Source organism: Diprion similis, chromosome 6 (genome assembly GCF_021155765.1).
Source record: "Diprion similis isolate iyDipSimi1 chromosome 6, iyDipSimi1.1, whole genome shotgun sequence".
In the NCBI taxonomy this organism is placed as follows: domain Eukaryota; kingdom Metazoa; phylum Arthropoda; class Insecta; order Hymenoptera; family Diprionidae; genus Diprion; species Diprion similis.
The window spans coordinates 10677804-10699116 of NC_060110.1; the positions used below are offsets into that span (position 1 = coordinate 10677804).

Genomic DNA, 21313 nt, shown 5'->3' on the forward strand with positions numbered 1-21313 from the left:
AATGTATTTGAATTAGAAAGAAGAAGATTGAATAATTCAACGGGTCGCTCGAGCGCGGGAACATATTTGGATATTATTTTAAGATTCGTTTAAAAACCGTCTTGAGGGTACTTTCTGTTACGTACATAAATCAAGTGAACGTCAAGAAATGGCCAAAAACGAAGCTACGTGTGTTTATGATTTATTCATCTTTTTTTAAATGTAAAATCCTGAAATTGTCTTGAATTATTCACAAGCATTCAACCTCATTACGTTGCGGGGCTGCAATTACGTATATCAGTCGTACACTTGTTATCGCGGGCAATTCCGTAGCTTGTTCAATTTTTACTCCGCAGTTACACAGATCGTATTAATAACCATTCTGGGTATTCGACTGAACTACGTTATACGGCAGTAAAGCGATCCATCAATCATGCCGTAAGTAGGTCGTAATATGCGTTTTAGACGTATAAAAAAAAGGTCCGATGACGGCTTAGATAAAGATAGTTAAATGAAATAAGTCGACATCTTCTTCGCATTACAGTGGAAGCTGCAGCATCGGTTGCGCAGAGATTCATAATCCAATTCTAATACAATATATCATCATGTTGTCGTACCGCATAGAGAGATACAAGTATATACTCGTCATTGCTCCACAGTTTACCCATGAATTAACGGTATCTTATATATATATATATATATATATATTTAAAAATAAGACGAATCAGATTTAAATATCCTAAAACGTCCTGAAGATGCTGGATGATGGAATTTTTATCACTTCGGTCCGTCGATCCACAAAAGTAGTTATTTTGGGAATGATAGTACGGGTGCTTCCGTCAATATTCATTGACCATTCGAGATGAAAAATTCACAACGACGTGTAGTAATGCGCTTAATTACATCAGGGATATTGTAATCATAGTTAATATTGAGATCGTAGCGGACAGACAACATTTCAGAAGTGAAACGGCCTTCCTAACAGAATAGTTGGTCAAGTATTTCCCGTTATAACAGCCATGTGCAGATTTTGAATGGATTGGAATTCACCCGTCACACCTGCAGGCGTCCAGCCGTAATGGCCGTAACACATAACACTGTAACAACGGTGATGAACAACCCGTGAGATGGAGAGAAAGAGAGAGAGAGAGAGAGAGAGAGAGAGAGATAGAGAAAAGAAGGGATCCTCGAGTGCGGAACTCCCGCTGACCTACGACTTGACTCGCCTCGGCTGATTTTCAATTTTGCCGACCATTCCCCGATATGTGATCGGTAGTAGCTCGCGAAAGTGCAGCAGCAGCATCGCCTCTGTCGTAATATCAGATCTCGAAGGCGCGGCTGCTCCTGTGTGCGTGGGCATTTAACACGAGTACGCAATTCCGCGTGTCTGTACGCCCCGAGGACTCGATGCGCGTGAGAGAAAGATCGAGGGTTCAGGTAGCGAAGGCTTACCGATATAAGAAGGTGGATCCCCTCGTATAATGCACGTACGAATCCCTCTCCCGCTCCACGTCATCGTCTCTTCTCGTTGTGTGCATGCGCCTCTATAATGTACAGGTAATAGCCCGAGTTCATCGAACTCACTACGAAAGATTTCGTTCGCATATGTGTACCTGTTGTACATACGCGTATAATGCTTATGCCTCTGCACCATCTCTGCCATCCCTGCGCGTGTGCGTGTGCGTGTGTATACGTATACGTATACGTATAGCGCATTACTGCACTTTGGGAGGATCGTTGCAGGTCCTGCACTCTTGCTAAATAAAGACTTGTATGTACGCACAACGCACTACCATGCGTATACCTATATAGGTACTCTTCCTGTAATGCAGGTATATGTAGGTATATGCGTAACCTACCTTCCGAGCCAACTTCCATGGATGGATATTTTCCTTTGCATTCACCTCGGACATTTTTTTTTCTCTGTATGTGGGCATTAACAGAGAGTGCATTTGCTTGGCCCACGGTTCGGAATGAACTTACATTGATTATACTCGTATACAGGCGGATCGTGCCGGGTTTTCTTACCCACAATCTATACTGACAATGAGCACGTATACTTCTAGACTTGCATTCCCTGCAGTATCTGAACGTGATCCATGCGAGGAAAAAAGTTTCATACACGCAGAGTTTTCGGTATTTTTCGATGTGTTAGATTCCGTTTTCAAATCAGATCACCAAATCTTCGAGCAAGCAAGTGTACAAAATTTAAAAATTACCGACATTCGTATTCACCTTATCTTTTTATATGTAAAATTATCGGCACATATCACACTTTAGGGAATTACCTGTATGCAGATTTGTTATAAGTAGGTGAGATATTTCCGCTGAATATTTGGTGAACGCAAGTTTCACCAAACTTTTGGCAAATTGGAATCATTCGAAAGAGTCGTTATGAAGACACTCTTATAGCTTCCGAAGCAACGTACACCTGTAATGGATTACGCGGAGTAAAAAAGGGAACAAACGTGTCAGACCCTGCATTATTTACTTCGTGAAAAAACGGTGTAACAAGCTTCGTATCAGCTCCTCCGACACAGTTATCGCTAATAGATAACAAACTTTATCCGAGTTTTCCTCTTATCTCTGGTTGAGTCTTCGGTTGCGATTCCGTTAGTTCGGTGTTCAGGCTGCTCGGTCGTGTGGAAATAAATTTGTTCCTCTCCGAAGCCAGAGGCGAAATAAAAAGTGTAGGTGTGAGTGTAGGACTAATATTGTTCCGTGTATTGCGGTGTCTTCTAACGCCAATTCAACACGTGATATTCTCGTTCGCTATTCTTGATTTTTCCATCGGTTGTTTTGTCTATACATCCATATATTGAATGCAGTATGCAGTAATCGTTCCTTCAATCTCACTTTCGCGTGGATATAATTTTTATCTTGTATAGGAACACTGATTATTATTATGTATTGAAAATATCAGGATCACGCGGGAAAGTAGAATTTGAAACGCTACCGAACCATATTCACTATTCTGTTTTTCAAATTCGTAATGTTTATACCTGAAAGTAGACTTACAAAAAAAAAAAAAACATGTGGAGTAAATTTAACAACTATTGTCGAGTAGAACACACTTTATTTCGATATAATTTATGTAAAAATAACAGAGTGTTCTACTCGACAATAGTCGTTATTTTTTACTCCACATTTCTTTTTGCAAGTCTATATTATACGTGTACATATTTTGTAATTTTGAACACATATTTATCGAGGCCCTAATGATGACACATTGGACTAGAACGCGGTCACCTCGTTATCAGATAAATTGTTACAGTTATTCAAAGTTGGCCTTCGAACCAAGATAATCTTTGTTTTGGTAATATCGTTTAACCGTGTAACCTTCAGATGGGTGAGATTCGAATTAATTGTAAAATTTAAATTCGAACAGCTATACGAATGAGTGTGTTTGAGGTGGTTAACAGTACTTCAGGCACTTTCCGATCAGTATAAAGAGACCGGCGGGCACACTTAATAACGTACACTAATTGCAAGTGACGTAACGACGTTGGGTTACTTTTGAATGTACCGGTCAGAAAAATGTGAGGGTTCGATTAACAATGTAAATATAAATCTTGCAGCTGTTTAGAACGTTTCCATCGGTTTTTACTGTAACGAGTAAAACTGATCGGGCATGCGAGTATAGCGATCGGCCATCGTGCCCTGATTCGGCCAACGCAGATATTATAATGCTGCAACAGATGTGGGAGGCACTTTCAAGAAAAAAATCGGTAATGATTTATCCTATTAATTTGTCACGTACACTTATCATGAGTTTTATTGCATTTCGCTTTATAAACGCTTCCGTTAATTGGATCGTTATATGAGGGTCAAGTTATCAAACGATTACTTGATCCGGCTTTTTGTACAGCTGCTCAAGCTTGAATATTATTATGCGTTCCGTGTGTAATACATATATTATCTCCAACCGTGAAATGTATGATTGTATTATTATACCCGGAATACAATCACCAACTTTAATGTAATAACCTGTTGCTTGTTGAGGATAACCTTTTGTCCAAATATTCACGCCTCGTAATTAACAAAATTTGTGAAATTCCTTATTTGAAAATGGAAATGAACTTTGTAGGTAGCCGGCATAGCTGTACCTACACATCATAAACGGTAGAACCGCATCGTCGTACGTTGCAATACATATTTAACGAAGGAAATTATATGACCTAATGAGATACAGATAATGGCATGCTGCAACAGCAAGTCAAAGGTTATTATACGCGGACGGTTGAGGCAGCGAGCAAACTTCCACCGTTCTAATTGGTGCAATTGCATTAGTAATCAGTCTGATTGTGAAGCTGAGCTTCGTGTTACCGCTGCAGCAGCAGACTGCGGCATGTATGCAATGCAATTATTATCCTGTCGATAATAAACTATTGCTTTATCTCTGCAACCGTACGTAAGGTATCTTGTACTTTCGCCCGTTGTATTCGAATCTCGCAATACCTATGATGCGAAATCTTTTATTTGTTCATTATACTATCGGTTAAAATTTTTATCAACAGTTGTAGTCGAATTGTAAATTGGATTTTCATTATTCTCGCATCGTAACGTTGAATTCAGGATGTCACGTTAATGTTTCAGTTTTGTTCACTCGTGTCATACAAGTACCTCATATCACTTGTCTTTGCAGTTTAGACGTTCAAAATTGCTATCTCACTTGCATGAAAAGCGTTTATTCCAATATTTCTTTGTCTGGCTCTGAGTTGAGGGTACAAATGATAATTATCGAAAGGCGAGAGGAACGCACGCGCGTGATGCGATACTGTTTAAATCAAATAAGCCTGCAGCCCGACGTTAAGGAGTAAAACATTGTATGTAACAACAGGTTTGCGGCTGCGATATTGATAGTCATACATCACTCGGGATAGGTATGTATGTACTACGCTAGCAATTGTGCTGCGCGAGCTATTGCGCAGTATATTGCAAACCATAAAACTGGCACCTCATAAATTAATCCGCCGTTTGGTTCCTTCACCTCGCAGCTATAATTATGTAACCCTGTTCTCCATCCTCGCTTTGCACAAGCTCTTTTTAACCTGTCAATATTTTTGTTTCAGCCACGAAACGATATGTCGGGGGGCCCAGGGGCTCAGGGGCTTCCTAGACGGGGGGTCAAATCGTCCTCTGCAACGAGGGGAACCACACCGTCAGCCAATTCTCGACCTCCGTAAGTTTTACATGCTTTTAAACAAGCTAATTCAATATCGCGACTGCGGTAAAAAAAAATGCTGCAAGAAAATCAACATCTGAATCAACTTTGACGATTGCGAAATGATTTTTGTGGAATACCGATGAAAAACTGCGATTCTAACGAAGATCTGGACTTTCCTTAACTCAGATCAGTTTACTGATCATCAACTGGATTAATAACGATAGTTGTGCAGAATCAAAGAAATGACGACTTATAAACGAAATCCTTTTGTCTTCTGCGTTCTTATGACCTCGAATATCGTATCGGAGCTGATAACAAACGATGATTTGAGGTAGAATGGTCCTCTGCAATAGGTATAGGTACTGTTATCGACTAAAGAGTTGTTGAGTAGAGACATATCGGTCGGTATTCAGAATTCAATTTTATCTAGACTTCCACGCGTGGGAATTTAATCCGCTTCTATAATTGGTCAAATAGATACATCGAAAGGCTGGATGCTGGATTCCCACGCGTCGCGTTGACGTGAAATTGTGTTGTAAATACGGACCTGTGGATTCGAATCTTACAATGTTTGTGAGAAAACACACTTACGGATCGGTCCTGTTTTTGTAGAGGATATTTTTTTTTATCGATGGAAAAAAGATGCAACATGCTTTAGTCGATTGTACGTACATTGTACAATATACATGTATATTTCTTTCCATTAAGACCCTCATTTTATAAATGATTGCAGTATTCATCACCGTCATAAGAATCGTTTAATATTGTACAGAGAGAAAATAAGAATGACACATCAACTTGTAACAATCAGTTCGGAACATTGAACCGTTCGGTGATCATGCGTTGTCCAGAATTTGGCAGGAAATCCGTAATTATTCATCCAACAGTGATCCGGGATATTGATTGAAGTAGCGACTTAATGGCATAACAGATACGGTAGATTACGAGATGAAATCACTGCACCGAGTTAGAGTGAGGAGACTATATATATATATATATAACTTTTGTATCTTTTCTACCTCTTTCCTTACCTTTCCTTATACCTTTTGTCCACGTCTACTCGAGTGTGGCGATGTCGGTTTCACCGGATAAAAGCAATACGAAAAATGACAAAAACCTACGAAAAAGGGGGAAAAATTCAACACCAATAAACAAATGGCAAAGTGGTGTAACGTCACAAACGCGACGGTGGAGTGCGTGCGCCGTAGGCGGGAACGAATATACGTTATGAAGTATGTAAGAGAGGAGAGTGTGCGCGAATTTGTGCGCACGTATGTACATGCATGCATATATATGTATATACGCGAAACATTCGCTCACTCGCCGAATGCGCTTTCGAGCCGACAAAGCCAAATTGTGTAAAGGTACTCGAGGTATACAGCCTCGTAGCCTGAAGCGAAAAAGAGGCCAGAGACTGAGAGGCACGTCAGTAGGTCGACCGTGCGGTAGAGACCAAGTGACAAATGGTGAGTATTAAGTGGTAAGTAAGAGGTGATAAATTTCAAATCGAAGATACCATAACGTCTCTGCCTCAGTTTCACGTTTCATCGCGCGTGGTCTCTGAGGTTTGGCTCTTTCTTCGCATTCTTACAGGTATCCGAATCAATCGTAGGTCAGTTAACCACTAATGACGAAGTATTTGGTATCAGTCATGACCAAAATCTATCTCGTAATCACAGTTGAATTTTGTTCAATGCTACCCGTGGTCAAGAAATCTTTTCAACACTCCGTTCCCTTTATTTCAATCATTTGGAATACAATCCGTTGGAGACGAATTTGGACTAAGTACTTTGTGAAACGCCATGAATTTTTTCGTGTATAAAATTATTGGGAAGTTATGGGTGATTGACTCAGTCTTGTAATGCGTGATGCTGTGCCGATTGATAAGTACAAAACCATGCAAGAAAAGAATACGATCTAGATAAGAGATTAAGAATGAAACAGGAGTAGGTCATCGATCGTTACGGTTTACAAAACGAGTTTAATAAACTAAAGAATTATAAATTATTTATAAGAGCTTGGTATAATCATAACTAGTACGATATTTATCTTACAATTGTAACTACAGATTTCATTAGTCTTTCATTACGCGTTTTGATTAGGTGAATTAATCACAAGTTACTCTCAAATTTTATCTTAATCCGGAGCCAATCAGATTTCATTTTTGCGCAGGGAAAATAATCTGATCTGCTTCTTCAAGTCGAATTACGCCGTGCAGACTTCATTCGTATTTTATCTCCACTTGTTAAAGTTGACTCCTACCGATCCCCGTGCATTAAAACTTTGGTAGACGACATGCTGTGCGCTGGTAGAAGGAATTTAAGTATAGGGTTCGTCCTCGATCGTGAGATACTGCGATAAGAGGAGGGTCGGTAAGAAGTCACGGTTGAAAGTGTGGAGGGAAGGAACGTGAAGTCGGCTCGTTGATTACCGGTAATCTCTTTTAAATTTGATTGAAACCAATGTCAAGGCTACTACCCTCGGTCGAATCAGTTAATTCATATTGCTCTCGATTATGCATATATGCGTGAATAAATATGTCGTCAAGTAGCTGTAGTGGCTTGTGGTGTACGGGTCTAGTGGATCGTGCTCGGTTCTTGGACATTGGGAGTCATAGGTCGGAGTGAAATTCTGATTCATTGTTTTGAGTATTTATAGCATGAAACGAAATTTTATTGCCACGTACTAATTTATTGGCCTATCAACGCTCTCCAATAATTGATTTGAAATGCAAAGATTCATCTGTAATGGAAGAAGATTGGAAATAGGACGTATATAAGTAATTCGATGAGACTTTTGCGTCAGAGCCTAATTTAAGCATCATTTGATTTATGGTGATGAGGAAATATTAAATATGCTAAAGTACACTTGAATATTAAAACTATAACGTAATGAAAATACCCTCGAGGAAGTTTTAAAAAATTCCTTTTTCACTCACAACCTGAAGAAATGAAATTTTTACAAACTGTACGTTCGTTAGATCATATTTTTCATCCTTCTTAACCATCCTATGTCATTTTTTCAAACATGTTTCTAATATGAAATTCTAATGCAAATCGCCCAAAATTCATAATATCCAAAGTGTACAAAATGCTTCGCGTACAAGACACAATCTCATTCTCACAATCAGCTATAAAATTTATAGAAACAGGACGGCATGATTCTTACATAATGGGTTGTTGCACAAAAGTTTGATACGTTGTAGGCAGTAGACAAGCAAACTAGCGAGGACATATCGTATTATTATTATAGTTGATACCTACAAAGCGATTCTTTTGAACACGTGAACAATCGACGCTACGGAGAATGATTTTTTTTCTTTTTTCTCTTTCTTTTTTCCCGATCTCAGATGTTATAATGAGCTTTCTAATAATAAGACTCGCCTTCAACGAAAGTGGGTCTACCAATTCATGTTGTTCTCCGTCCTGTTTCACGCACGTGCGTATTATAGGTATACGGGAATACACGTGATATGTTTGTAGACTATTTAGATAAGTATCTTGTGCACCAGTAACCACGAATTTGCGTCAGACCTTTGTTGCTCGAAGCCAACTACTATGTTGTACCGATTATAACGGGCTAATCGAGATTGCTTGATTTCTGTTCATATATACTATGTGCGTGCTGCGCCTTCACGCAAGTATATCTAGATATAAGTTTCGTAAAACAGTGTTCGGTGTCAGCTGCAGAATGGTTCATTGTCCGAGGTAATACATATATATATACAAGTGGGCAAATCTCGCCTTAGGCGGGAACGTAAAGGTATACTAGGTACATGGTTCTTTTATTCGAAGGATACACAAAGGAATTTCGTGAAAGATAGATGTCTGAAAAATTGCCCTCATTTCCTATCACGTATACCGGGAGGGCCAAGAAATACCGGACCAATTTGAAACCTGAACTGAAATCCAAATCCGTTGAGCGATTTTCGGAGAATTTTTTGCCTTCAAATTAGAAGAATTTCTAGATCTTTTGTTTCGCGTTTGAAAATTTGAGAAACGGGTTTTGAAAAAAATTAATATTCAAACATCCTTAACTTAACTTCACTAACTTCATGTCATCTGAGTAGAATCTAGGAGAGTATCTATGGTGTCAGAATCAAACTTCGAATCAAAATTCAGGATGGAAATGAAGTTTTTGAAAATTGGTCTACACGTTCGGATCTTGCTCACGTTTTGAATTGGTTCGATTTTTTTTTCTTACCCACCCAGTACCTATATGAGCACAAAATGTTAAACTGATCGGAATCTTTCTCAATTACGCGATGCTAAAGTGCACTAGACACAAAAATCGCAGTACCTACTTGACATATTTTGCAATTTTTCACGATGAAATTATTTCACCCTGACCAAAAGCACTTAATATTCTACAGTGTCTTGTCGAGTCGTATGCTTCTGTGCGAATCCTGTATACGTAAAACGTGCAATGCTCAATTGGCTAGCCGGCGGTCATGCTGCAGGCTCTGCAGTGTCAAGCAGCGTATTCGCATATGGCATAAAATATACCTGCCCACATACCTGTGCATGTACATTCGACCGCACTGATTCTGAGGCGGCTAATTTTTTTACCAAGCTTTTCACGTTGGCAGTGCAAAATCAGTCCGCAGTTCCACCGCTGACCTGCAGCGAAATGGACTCAATCTTTACAAACATAACGTAACGCGATTTCCCGATCTAACCCAAAAATACAAAATTCAACGGACATGTGTTACGTCACGCTTACAAAAATTTAGTCTGTTTCGCGGCTGGCCTGCGGTGGCGCTGTGGACGGATTCTGCATTGCCAACGTAATAGACTGGACGAAAAAATTAGCCGCTCCAGAATCACTGCGGCCAGGTGTACGCCTAGGACCAGAAGCTGGGACAGGTATAGTTAAAGGTATAGGTGGTAAAAGCAGGTATTAGATAACGCGTAACAACGTGCAGTGTGCAGGCTGTCGAGACCAGCCACACGCACCACAAGAAGGCCGAGGTGTCAATACGAGTGATTGTTGTGGCCTGCGGACGTTTTGTTGATTCGCACCGTTAGAAATATCTCCGCTTATGAATGTGTGCATCGGGTTGTAATTATTTATAGCTTTCTTTCGCGCTGTAATCCGATACCCAAGTTTTGCTTTTTTCTTTGCGAAAGCTCCAATAAGCCATCGAGCCTCTTGCAGTTGAGCTGCTTTGTCTGAGCTGACGTTGCTGATTGCAATACATGAGTACTCCGAATGCTACTGCTGCTGCTGCTGCTGCTGCTGCTGCAGATGTTGCACTGAACGAGCGATTACGATACGCTTATGGCGTCGTTGGAAACTCGTTAGATAACAAGGCTGAACAGTAGCAAACTCACGGTTCTCCTGACCGTGAGTCAAGGTGAGAAAAACAAAAAAATCGCACAAATCACGGAAACAAATTGACTTCTTTGCAAAATTCTTGTGAGTCGAAGTAGAAAAAAAAGCGGAAATTGGTATTCCTGGCACAGTAGCCGAGGAAACAACAACGCGTGGCAAATGAAAAATCTTTGATTCTTTATATATGGTAGCCTATTATTTTGTAACGGCTCGTAAGGTCTGGTAATACATTGCTACGGTGGGTGAAATGGTAATTGAAGGTTTTTTGTGAACTGAGGGGATAATTTCTCCCCGAGATTGACGGCTCACTTTTAAAACTGTTGAGCGATCGTTGGATCTTGTTTGAAGCAGGAAACGTTGCCTGGAATAGCGGTGGAAATAAAAAGGCAAGAACGTACAATTATCCTCTCTCGCTATTCCGAGGCGTCGTTTTGAGTTCTTTTTATTATACGTTTCTTACACCGTCGGTTGAACTCAACTCACGATCGGTCCGTTTCACGTTACCATTTATTTACGAGCAGTTTTCTCCTTTTCTCACTACTCGGAGATTCCACGTTCGTTGTATATTACATCTAACTTTTACGAAACTTCTTTATCAGGATGACTGGAAAAAATCGATGCGTAAAAATTCTAAGCTCTGCAGCACTTTTAGTTTAACTTAACAATCTCGTCAATAAGCCTCGAAACAAAAAATTATGACACAACGGTTTAAAGTGCACTGCTGAATTTGAATCTAAATTTGATTGTTAAAATTGTAGTTTCTTACCGCTGTAGACAATTTTTTGGATAATTAATCAATCAGTACTAAAAAATCTTAGGAGAGATCTCAAAATTGTATTACCATTACAATTAATGTCTTTTTTATTATTCAGCTACTATTATTATTTTGATGATAATAGCAAGATCTAGCAATTTTTATAAATCGTAGCTTACTTCACCGTAAATCAACAATCTACAAACGACCTGTGAAAGTTGTTTCTTCAGTACTTGGTTTAGGATAGAACAGCAAAATCCAGTATAAAATCGTTGTAGGCTATATCTACATAATGAACTGATTTGGTTGGAAAATGTGATAACAGCATCATAATTCGTTTTATTACCGATTAACGAAAAATTATTTTTTTTCTCCGAAGTGAGCTGTAACTTTAGATGATGTGATAATGTAGTTAAATTAACCGGATTAACTACAGTCACCTTTATTTCCTAATGACATTAGTGTACCTTTTCAAGAACGAGTTGTCTTTATCCACGTGAATGCATTCTGAACGAATTTGAACGAACCAAGTGCCTCTGTAACCGACGGAACTTGTACACGTTAACATAGAAGTCTGCTGTACCGACGGTGGTTGTGCTAAACATTTACCTTACCGACTACCAAACAATTTTCCAAGCAGCGAAGTTAAACCTTAGAGTTAAACAGCGTCAGTACCAACCGTTGCCACCAGAGCGCAGCACTCACGAGTAGCTCATATTAAACTTCCACGTACGTTATAATAAAGAATATGAAATTATCCAAAAAAAATATCTAGAATATCTATTGCCATTATTTATCCTCAAATACAACTATTTATGACGTTTATACCATTTTTTTTATTCTTAATTTTATCGCGTGAATGGTACTTGAGCCATAATATACGCATCCACTACTACTTGGGGATATAGCTCAGTGGTAGAGCATTCGACTGCAGATCGAGAGGTCCCCGGTTCAAACCCGGGTGTCCCCTCTTCCCATATTTTTTTCTCGTCGAGTTCTTGCACATTTTTTTTGTCGTTGCTTATTAAATGACTTGACAATTATTACAGAATTTAAAAAAAAGCTGTCGATTTTTAGAAAAATCTATTCTGATTTTGTAATTCTATTCTGATCACGCGAGAACTTAGCTTTGTATCACGACATATCAGTTTTTATAAATATATTAAACCTTTTCAATGTTTTTTCTCTTTAGCTTGTTTAGTTTTTTTGTCATAGCTGGTATTTCAGTGATTCTTACAACGCGTAGTGAGATTATTTTGCATTTTCACGTAGTTTTCAGGATCAATGGATTAGACAAAGTTACGTACATATTTTGGAAATACTTTTTTAATCAAATGATGGGAAATAATTCTTAATTGTACTAGAATAAGTGGGAATCGACCAGCCTAGAAATTGATTCGATGAAAAGAAATTCGATTCGCAACAATCGTAAAAACAAATAGAAAAATAATCGTAAAGCTAACCGTTGCTCATTATTACCAAAATAGTAACCGAACTTCAAAAACCTTGGAATCTATTTTTCTTCTATACGTTGTATGAAAGTAATTTTTCCAGAGAAAGCGATTAAAAATAAAGCCAAAAATCGACGAAATGTTTACGTTTGTTGAATTCCTGTGACCAAAATTTTTATAACGTTGTTATTGAATTGTTCAAAACGAATTCCTGGACGAAGTCAACTCTCACTATAAATTCACAAGCCTATCAGTTGCAAATGAAAATTGAATTACAGTGCAATTTCCTTCATCGTGTTAGTAGAATGGATTACCTCATGCTCTCTACAATCAGTCGGGGGACAGTTATAGCGTGTGTGTACGTATTAACAGCAATAATAATGGAAATATTATACGTCTTTATTGAACCTCTCAGCATGGTGTATAATGTAAAGACGTGACAAACAATAATTAGGTGCGTCCCAGGATCAAAGTGCAAGACATTCAACTGGGCAGAATGTTATCCTGGTACTTTACACTTGTACGCAATTGTAAAACAAAACGTTTCTAATTGTAGCTTCATATCTGTGAACAACAGAGCATGTACAAAAATCATCCACATTTGAGGTATCTTTCCACTGAAACTGTGGCACGTAATATTGTACGGAAATATGCATACTGTACAAAAGATAACGTGGATGTCAGTATCACCGAATCAATTCGATATGCTCGTCGTTCGGTTTTCCGTCGTCGCAAATAGAGGGGCCGGATTACAAGCGAGGTCAACGACTCTAATACCGATGTGATGAAGTATCGATGTTAAAAATTCTAAACTAAACGGTAACTTTTAGTAACGTTGACACAAGTCTTCACATAAATCAGAAATATACCGAGGTAACGCCAAAGCTGACCTTAATAACGCATTAATTTACAAATTATGGGTAAAATAATTTGCCAAATTTACACTCATATTGTTCGTTCGACAGGTGAAAAAACCCTCAACTTGGCTGTCAATTCGTACTTTTACTTGTCTTTGAGTTTGGGGTACGAATTTACACCCAAGGGTGCTTTCGTGAGGGATGATCTTTCTTCAACATATTATCCCTTGTTTACAGATTAAAACCGAGCACGAGACCTCCGCCGAGGACTGCGGCAGCAGGATTACCATCTGGCACTCGAAAAGAGCCACTCTTTCCACTTTTTGCCTCCAGAAAACCCCTGAACAAAAACGTTATCGGCCACAACAATAACAACAATAATAACAATAACAAAAACAACAACGTTACTCGTTCAAGAAGCAAAGATAGGTAAGTTCCTTCTGTATGATTTGATTCGTTTCAGTACCCTTAAATTGATTTCGAGATATTTTTAATCTTTCGACGGCTGTGACCATTTTTTTTTACTTATTTTTACTTATTTTTACTGGAGATTACCGATTGTTAATGATTATTTTAGTTCTCTTTCACTTACAAATTTCTCTGTCTTTACTACTCAGTCGTTGTGCATAAGCTTCGTGTCTGCAGTTATTTTAATTAATCGAATGGCGCGAAGTTTCATTCATCAGCAGCAGATGCGTAATTGAGAGACTGCAGCAATAATTCAACAATCACTGCACGCCGTACTAGCGCCATGTTTTCGATTACCTGGCAAATCTTACAACACCGGCTCACCGATTAAATTAAAGATTTAACTGTTTCAAGATCCAAAGAAATCATTGCGGTAATTACATAGGTATTTTATAGGATCATTAAAACATTGCGTTACAAGTATTGGAAATGAAAAGAGAAATCAGCAAGCAGCTAGAGTAATAATTATCTGATGAAATACACGATACCTAAAATTCTGTTTTGTGAATCGTTTCATAAAATATTCTGCAGCATGAATTGCCGAGAGAATGAATTGAACCTTTCATGGAGTTCGACGAGACAGGGAGCCAGACAAGATCATCATTCAGATGTATATGTGTATACATAACAGAGATTTATGACCGTCGATCGATATTAATATACATTTGTTGAAATTAATTCTTTCTATCTATATAACAACGACGAGGGTGATTGTAATATTGTAACTGACGTCTTTCTCGAGCGAATAAAAGAGATAATGAGTAAACACTGGCCACGACTAACAATAGAAACGAAACAAGACTACAGTGTATTTCTCACTTCATAAATAATTGAGCGAAAATATAATACATTTATAAATGTTATTCAGTTCAGTTGACAGGAACATGCATGTAGCATATACGAATGTGTAAAACGATAATACTACTGAACTTTTTCCTGTCAATGAAAGCATCGATCAGCAATCTCGCTTAGATAATTAGTTGACAATGAGTTGCTATCGTTAGCGCCATGAGAAGTTACCGAAGGAAATTTCACTGCCAGTATTGTTTTCAATTATTTTTCTTTTCTTTTATTTGTAACCGTTTGCTTATACCCGTCACTGAACTTGATTAGAGGAGTATTGACCTCATGATCTGACTGATCGTGTGGTCTTGGTCTTGGTCTTGGTCTTGGTCGTGGTCGTGGTCGGGACCTCGCATTGACGATAAGCTAGGCGCCTCGTCTGATGTCATCGAGCATTTCTGCCTCAATTTCATCTCGTAGAGAAACGTTTATTGTAAATGCCTCCTAGACAAGTGTATGTCATACATACATAATTATACGCACTGTGTTTTTGTTATAAAGAATTCAGTCACATAAATTCACGCAAGTGTAATGCAGGCAAGCAATTTACATAATTACTTACACGATAATTTCTTCACAATCCTTCGAATAAGCTGTGTCCGAAACTTTTCACGGTATTTCAATGACTCGCAAAGTCTCTGACATTGAACACATGATATATTTGAGAAACTTCAGATCTCCCGCACCCCTTCTTTAGGATTAATATCACGTACAGGATCGAACTTTGTTTCTGTCTCGGAGTGAATTACTGATTTATGTATCCCTTTTTTTTGTATTAAACTCTTGAAGATTATTATTCATTGCGTTCTGAACATACACCTTGAGATATCAAGAATATCTTCGTTTTATATCGTCTTCGGCCACGTGTGCGAAACAATGGAATATGATACCGCAAAACTGAGATAACAGAGAGAGAGAGAGATAGAGAGAGAGAGAGAGAGAGAGAGAAAAAGAAAAGAATAAGCATGTATGGCATAGAGACGAAACCTAAAACAAAGTTCTGCTCGGTTGGACGTGACTAACTAAATAGTTAGCCCCGGTGTCGACGTACTGGCCTCATTTCCACTAATTCCTTATCAGTATGCTGTAAAAGTTCTCAGCGACGCGTATGACGTATAAGTTTGCAAATTGAAAGACAACTAAGTAATGAATAATATCATAGAGATTGCGTAACGTAAATTACAGCCATCAGTCAATGTGATTTGTCTGAAGCTCCGGAGGTGATAACTGTACCTAACGTGTTCAACTTGCCATTATGTATGTATGTATGCATGTATGTATGTATGAATGTATGAATGTATGTATGTATGTATATACCTACTTGGTGAGCCCGCAAAATGACTTACTATCCGAAAGGGAATCCTGCGGTGAACATGCATTCTGCGTATTAGCCTCGGTTACAGCATCGTGTATGAGACATTGAGCTTTCGAGTAAATTGAATGATATCACTGAAATTTATCTTATGTCGTTCGTCGTTTTAAATTTCACTCCTTAACAAAGTCGATAATGAGGTTGTAAGTCTCTCTTTAAAAACAGGCTCTCGTTGTCTTCAATTCACTTTTCCAATACCGAAACTGCAATTCAATTCTTGGAGTTAACAATTTCCAGTAATAACTGCAGCTGTTTTTCCGAGTTTTTGTTTGTTGCTATATGTAACAGCAACAAATACCACGCGTCGATTGTTATCCAAACAGTTATCTTCTGGTCCACCCTGTACGCTGTAAACGCGGATAGAAGTCGTTAGAAAGTCGTCAGTCACTTGATCATCAGAAAAGCAATCCGAATTCCCAACTGACCCAGTAATACTGATGGTTGAATGATGGATGATCTTCTTGCTGCCGGTGGTCGTTTTTAAATCTGCATTGTTTTATTTTGTTACAATCTCATACGCCTAATGTTCTTTGCGTAAGAGGCGAGCACGTAGAGTCGACGATGAACATTATCTGATCAATGACGCTCGACAAATCCGGCGATGCATCATACATAATACATATTTTCTGTTGCATCACTGCAGATGGCAAAGCGTGAGGAAAACGTACGAGGTGAACGAACGGATGGTTAGTTTTATTGGATTTTTTGCAACCTGTTCACCAAATGATGAATAGTCATAATCTATCCGTGACAATTTTGGAAAATACCGGCAAGCGGACAGCGCCTCAGTGTTCAATACCTGGAACGTTTATTTTTCTGTTTTATACTCGCGAATGATGGATGATCATTCGTTGTCATTTTGCTCAATAGATTTGCAAACGGTAGAAATCGTCTTCAGATGGTTTTATTCTTGAATAACTGTCATTCCTCTGAGCTTCGGTTTGTGTACAAGATGAATATGTGCCGAAGGTTCTCTTCTTCATTTTGCTACGAAACGTCGCTCGTTCAAGGTCGCGATATGAACAGCAGAAAAGAAAGGTGGCAGAGTAAGGTCGCTGACCATGTATACATATACGTATACGTATACCTATGTATGTATGTACGCGAGTCCCGAATCGATGAAGAGAGATCTTCTTCTCTCGTCAAGGAACGACGTATTTTCTCATCATCTCCTAACGCTGTGGTCGACACGTGTCCCGCCAAATAACGGCGGATCAAGATCCTCTCTTAATTACAGTCGCGCAGTTAGCTTTTGCCTTGCGTAAATAATTCATTAGAAGTCCCAGGGCAGCCAGCAGCAGTGACAACACCCGATTGGTCCAGATCCCTGCGACACGGAGAAACTTTTTTCGCCTTTGAAACGGTGCGACGTTTGGAATATCGACACACTTCAGCCGATGTGCTACCCGCTGCATCCGCCTCACTCGTACGGTTGTAATTGCTCGGTGAACAAGTTAAGAGGCACAAGAGTGTAACGAATATTCCATTCAAGAGGCAACCGTCTAATTGTGCAAGTGAGCAAGGCCAGGCATCGTCGGTCCTTTCTTCGATTGCGATTTATTGTCAGCCGAGCGATTGGCTCGCGCGAGTTCACTAAACTCGCTGAACCCTATAAAAATGTCAAGTACACACCCGTAACCAACTATTCCTTACTAACGCGTTTATGTATAACATCGGCGTGGAAATGAAAGGCTGTGTCTGAATACTGTGGGTGGGTGTATGTATGGTGCGGATATAAACGTCGGATTGCGCGGTAAGCAAGACGTCAGTTCACAGACTTTGGGTGGTATGGTCCATATAACGATACCTACATACTGCACTATTGTATACTCGCGAATCTTTTCTCATTTCGCTACTACAGCGGTCTATCATTGAAACATGCGTCAAAGTTACTTTTCTTACTCTGCCTGGTATGAATTGTATCAACCTTTTTTTATGAGTAGTAAACAACGTCCGGACTTGTGCTCTAACGCTAAAGCAACTCTTTTTTTGAGTAACTTTTTGAAACAACGCATGGAAAACGGTTCAAACTTTAAACGTTTAACCTAGATGTGCCAGTGAGAATAACTATTTGCGAAGCCAACGTGCCACTGTTACATGTATTATTAGCTGACTGATGATTAGCAGAGCTGTTTGAATTTGCGTAACTGCAACATTAACGGTGCTTACCGACAATTGGCAGGCTTCTGTAACCACTGTTCTGCCTTCCCGGAATTTGATATCATCGTATAAAGCAAGGATGCTTCCAGCAATTGAAACCACCTCGACGTACAGCTAATTACGTTGTGCCACATTGTGCCACCGTTCCACCTGCTTAAATACAGATCACAGGATTCAATCGTAACTCAGTAAATACAATTATCTCAATAACCAAATAATCTTTAACTACACGGTCCAAAAAGTAGATCTTGCCCATTTGCAGTCTTCAAACTGCTTTTGGAATGAGCGAGCCAAAGGTGTTTGTACCTGATTAAAATTTGATCTATACCTTATGCAGAAGTTATCATACACTTCTTCTCTTCACCATAACGTATAATTTACGAATTGTTCACGACATACGTGTGCCTTATGGGTATCTACTGACTTACACGATTCAGCCCCGTAACTCACAGAACGAATTGTAATCCTGAAATAAGAAAACGCGAAGTACGTTTCACACCTGACTGCATGGACTGCATGACTCACCATGTCGCCGCTGATCTACACGATCGTATTGTGTTGTAGTATACATGATACGTATTTACGCCGCAACTTGCAGATGCAATGCATCGCTGGCACACTGCATCGTCGCTACTCACTCTGGTATGGTAACCCTTACTGCAAACCACGGGTGCAGCGTATAATATCTGGCGCGTTTCAAAGCACTTCTTGAAAGGCTGAGTATATATCTATGCCTCGGTGTTTGCGGGCTGTAACTACCTTGTAGACGACCTCAGATACGTGGGCGACTCGGTCGCGGCGTAATCACGCCCACGCGACTTCCTTTCGCGGTGGTGGATGGTGATTAAGAATACCCCGTAAAATTGGCGCAAATCGTATACCCACGTACCTACTCAAGCTCCGCTCTATAAAGTTGTGCCAAAGCCTGAGATATACATGTAAACGCGAGATCGACCGTCGTAAACTTGTTTAAACCCCGTAGAAGCTAGCGATGAGCGTTCAACCCATTGACAGCTTGTTTGGCGACAGCTGCATCGGGGCTTTGCGCAGTACTTGACCCCAGTCGGGAGAGAAACTCTACACCATCGCTCATTACGTGTACAACGCGCAAATAGTACACCCTGTACAGTTTGCTTCGCTGCAATCCAACTTACTTGATGTATAAATCAACAAAGCCGAAATATCTGAATTCTGAATTTGGCATCAGAATTTCAAGTTACAAAACAGTGGGTTCAATTATACTTTGTATTTGATTTCTCTTTGAACCAATTTTTTTACTCAATTATTGATTACTCAAGTATCGTTTATCTTCTTATTCTCGAATCATGAATGTTCTTCAATTGTAAAATGAAATGAATATTGGTGATATATTACTAACCGAACGTTTGCGGTTATGCGTTTTGCAGCATGAAGTGCATCTCTTATAGTAAAACTTCATACTTCCTGTCAGCAGATAAAAATTTTATTTCTTTACACGCGATTCGACCTCTTCAGCGTAGCGTCTCGACTATCCGAGTGTTTCGCGTTACCGAGATGTCTATTAATTCTAGACACGTTCACCAGACCCGTACGAACATCGATGCTTGAGAAACGAAGGCTCATCAAGTAACAGAGATCCCGTGAGTTGTAATTTTCTTCGGAGAATACCTAGCTAAAAAAAGATGAACACATTTTATCGATAAGTTTGTATTCACAGCCGTTATAGGCATTCGCAAAATATTTTTCTTTCGCCACGGTGTTTGACTCAAGAGATGAACTGTTTTTTAACTTTTCTTTTAGCGAGTACCGTAATATTTATTTTGAATCATATAAGATTACGAAATCGCTTGAGTGCACGTGATAGATGGATAGATGGCACGTTTTTGGTTGGTGTCAATTCACCAGCTTAACTTACAACTCCAAAAAAAATTACTCGTAAATTTAAATACTATATAGAATCTTAATGAACACAGCTGCGTTTTAAAAGAATGCAACCTGCCCCGACAAAGTAATTTCAGTCCACGTCCAATTTGTTCCAACCTTCGTTGAATCTTGGCAAGAAAATGCGGTACTAACCTAATTTCGAAGTGACGTACGCCCGAGAAAGCTAAAGCAATGAGATCACGGCCTCAGGGGTTATACTTGTACGCTCGAAGCAGGGATACTTTGAAGGACAGCCGCAGTCTACTGAGGGATTCTTTTAATATCCTCGTGTTTCCTTTTTTATACCCGTATCTCTTTAATCTAATTCCCAATTATAATCAAACGAATATTATGTTATTATCGTGTGTTTGGTCTGGCGTAGCTAAATTTTTTTTTATCTAATACACAAGCAGCAAGCAGTTCGGAGAGCATGGCTTTCCATGGCACTTTTGGCAGTAAGAGACAACCGAAAGAGTTCGTACACCTCGTTACATCTACCATTCATCGTAATGTCTATCACTTTACATACAATGTGAAGTCGACCAAAAGGAGGAGGGTCGTGTTTCTAGTCTGGTCGTGCAGACCTTTCTGGTTCTTCCAGTTCCGCAGGCGTTCATAAATCCGATTTGGCTGGGCGCGAGGAAAAAAACCACGAGTCCTTTTCGTACTCTCGAATCTGGTTCCAGCAGAGAAGAGAGAATACGATATTTCCTGCTGGAGCACATGCTTTAATCCTTATAAAAACCTCATGCCTTAATACCATGTTGGTGAACTTTAATCCTTCGTATATTTTAGTTGAAACACAAACGAAACACGTAGCTTTGATTTCGTAACAACAAGGACGGCATCGACGCAATGATTGCGGGAAAAAGCAACGGCGTGAATCGGTTTTGATTGGAAATTGTAAAATCTGTATCGAGCCACATGTTACTCAAAATTTTTTTTATGGGAGATATTTAATCAACTGACGTACACCATTCTAAGCTTCTGCATGCGCGCTTCATCGTCAAAGGAAACGCTGTTACA

The 21313-nt window shown here is 39.3% G+C and overlaps 1 protein-coding gene and 1 non-coding gene across 7 annotated transcripts in view; both read left to right on the top strand.

The window, feature by feature from the left end:
• LOC124406722 overlaps nt 1-21313 on the top strand; it is a 94407-nt gene that overhangs the window by 25865 nt on the left and 47229 nt on the right. For 4 of the 6 annotated variants that reach the window (XM_046882270.1, XM_046882272.1, XM_046882267.1 and 1 more), the window contains exons 2-3: nt 5052-5161; nt 13780-13971. In XM_046882270.1, coding sequence (XP_046738226.1) covers nt 5064-5161; nt 13780-13971 — 290 coding nt within the window. In that variant the 5' untranslated portion in view covers nt 5052-5063. Of the gene's footprint in view, nt 1-2630; nt 2670-3557; nt 3708-5051; nt 5162-13779; nt 13972-21313 lie in introns of those variants that run through there. The other 2 variants (XM_046882268.1, XM_046882274.1) reach the window with 2 other exon arrangements.
• Trnac-gca lies at nt 12133-12204 on the top strand. Its single transcript has one exon. It is a non-coding gene; the product is annotated as a tRNA-Cys (tRNA).